Genomic DNA, 741 nt, shown 5'->3' on the forward strand with positions numbered 1-741 from the left:
CGTGGAGTCTACAATCGTAACTTCCTTCGTTCAGCTCATACGACAACTTTCCTCTACAGTGCATAAATAGCAGCTTGAGTATCGCCTATTTAAGATGTACCGCGTGCAGCAAAATTGCCACGGAAATCCGAGTCAAAAATCGACTCTTATTATTGACGCGGCGCAGTTGGAAGCATTTTTGAGCTCTTAGTTTAATTACAGCCACCTTAGTGCTCTTTTTATCTCGATGAACTTAAGAGTCGAAATTATTTGTGTTGAGGCAAAGTTTCGAATTATGCATTCGAATATGTCTCAACAAAAACAATTCGATATATTTGAAAGTATAACGCAATTTGATGGCAATGTGAAAAGGCGACTCAGCTTTTGGACTAATCTGGGGAAACTCGACTTTTTTGATTAGGAGATCAAGACTGTATTGGGTGCGAAAGGTAACTAGGTTTCTTAAATGGTTGAGGTTCCGCTCCTGGTTACAGCGTACGGACCGGTGTAGCAACAGCTTGCAAGCGCAAGAGTTACGCCGACTCTTGCTTTACTTTTTTGCGCTTTAATTGTGGTTTTGAGCTGTTTAAAGTCGCTAGCCGTGCCGACGCAGAGCCCTTTGCACCTGTACATGCATGCAGCGGGGCTGTCGTAGCTTAGCGCTTGTGTAACGGGGTTACACGTACCCTGGTAAGGGGGGGGGGCACACAAGATGTGCATGGTGTGACTGCACCCAAACAAGAATACGGTATGTGGCTAGGT

General features: G+C 44.8%; 1 protein-coding gene across 1 annotated transcript; it reads left to right on the forward strand.

The window, feature by feature from the left end:
- Positions 1 to 226: 226 nt before the first annotated feature.
- On the forward strand, positions 227 to 639 carry PHALS_05862 (uncharacterized protein; the record flags this gene model as incomplete). The annotated part of the gene is made up of 3 exons (XM_024723173.1): positions 227 to 343; positions 401 to 428; positions 491 to 639. The coding sequence occupies 3 exons, from the start codon at positions 227 to 229 to the stop codon at positions 637 to 639; spliced, it is 294 nt and encodes a 97-aa protein (XP_024574176.1).
- Between the last annotated feature and the right edge of the window lie 102 nt (positions 640 to 741).

This window comes from Plasmopara halstedii (assembly GCF_900000015.1).
Source record: "Plasmopara halstedii genome assembly, contig: Scaffold_292, whole genome shotgun sequence".
In the NCBI taxonomy this organism is placed as follows: Eukaryota; Oomycota; class Peronosporomycetes; order Peronosporales; family Peronosporaceae; genus Plasmopara; species Plasmopara halstedii.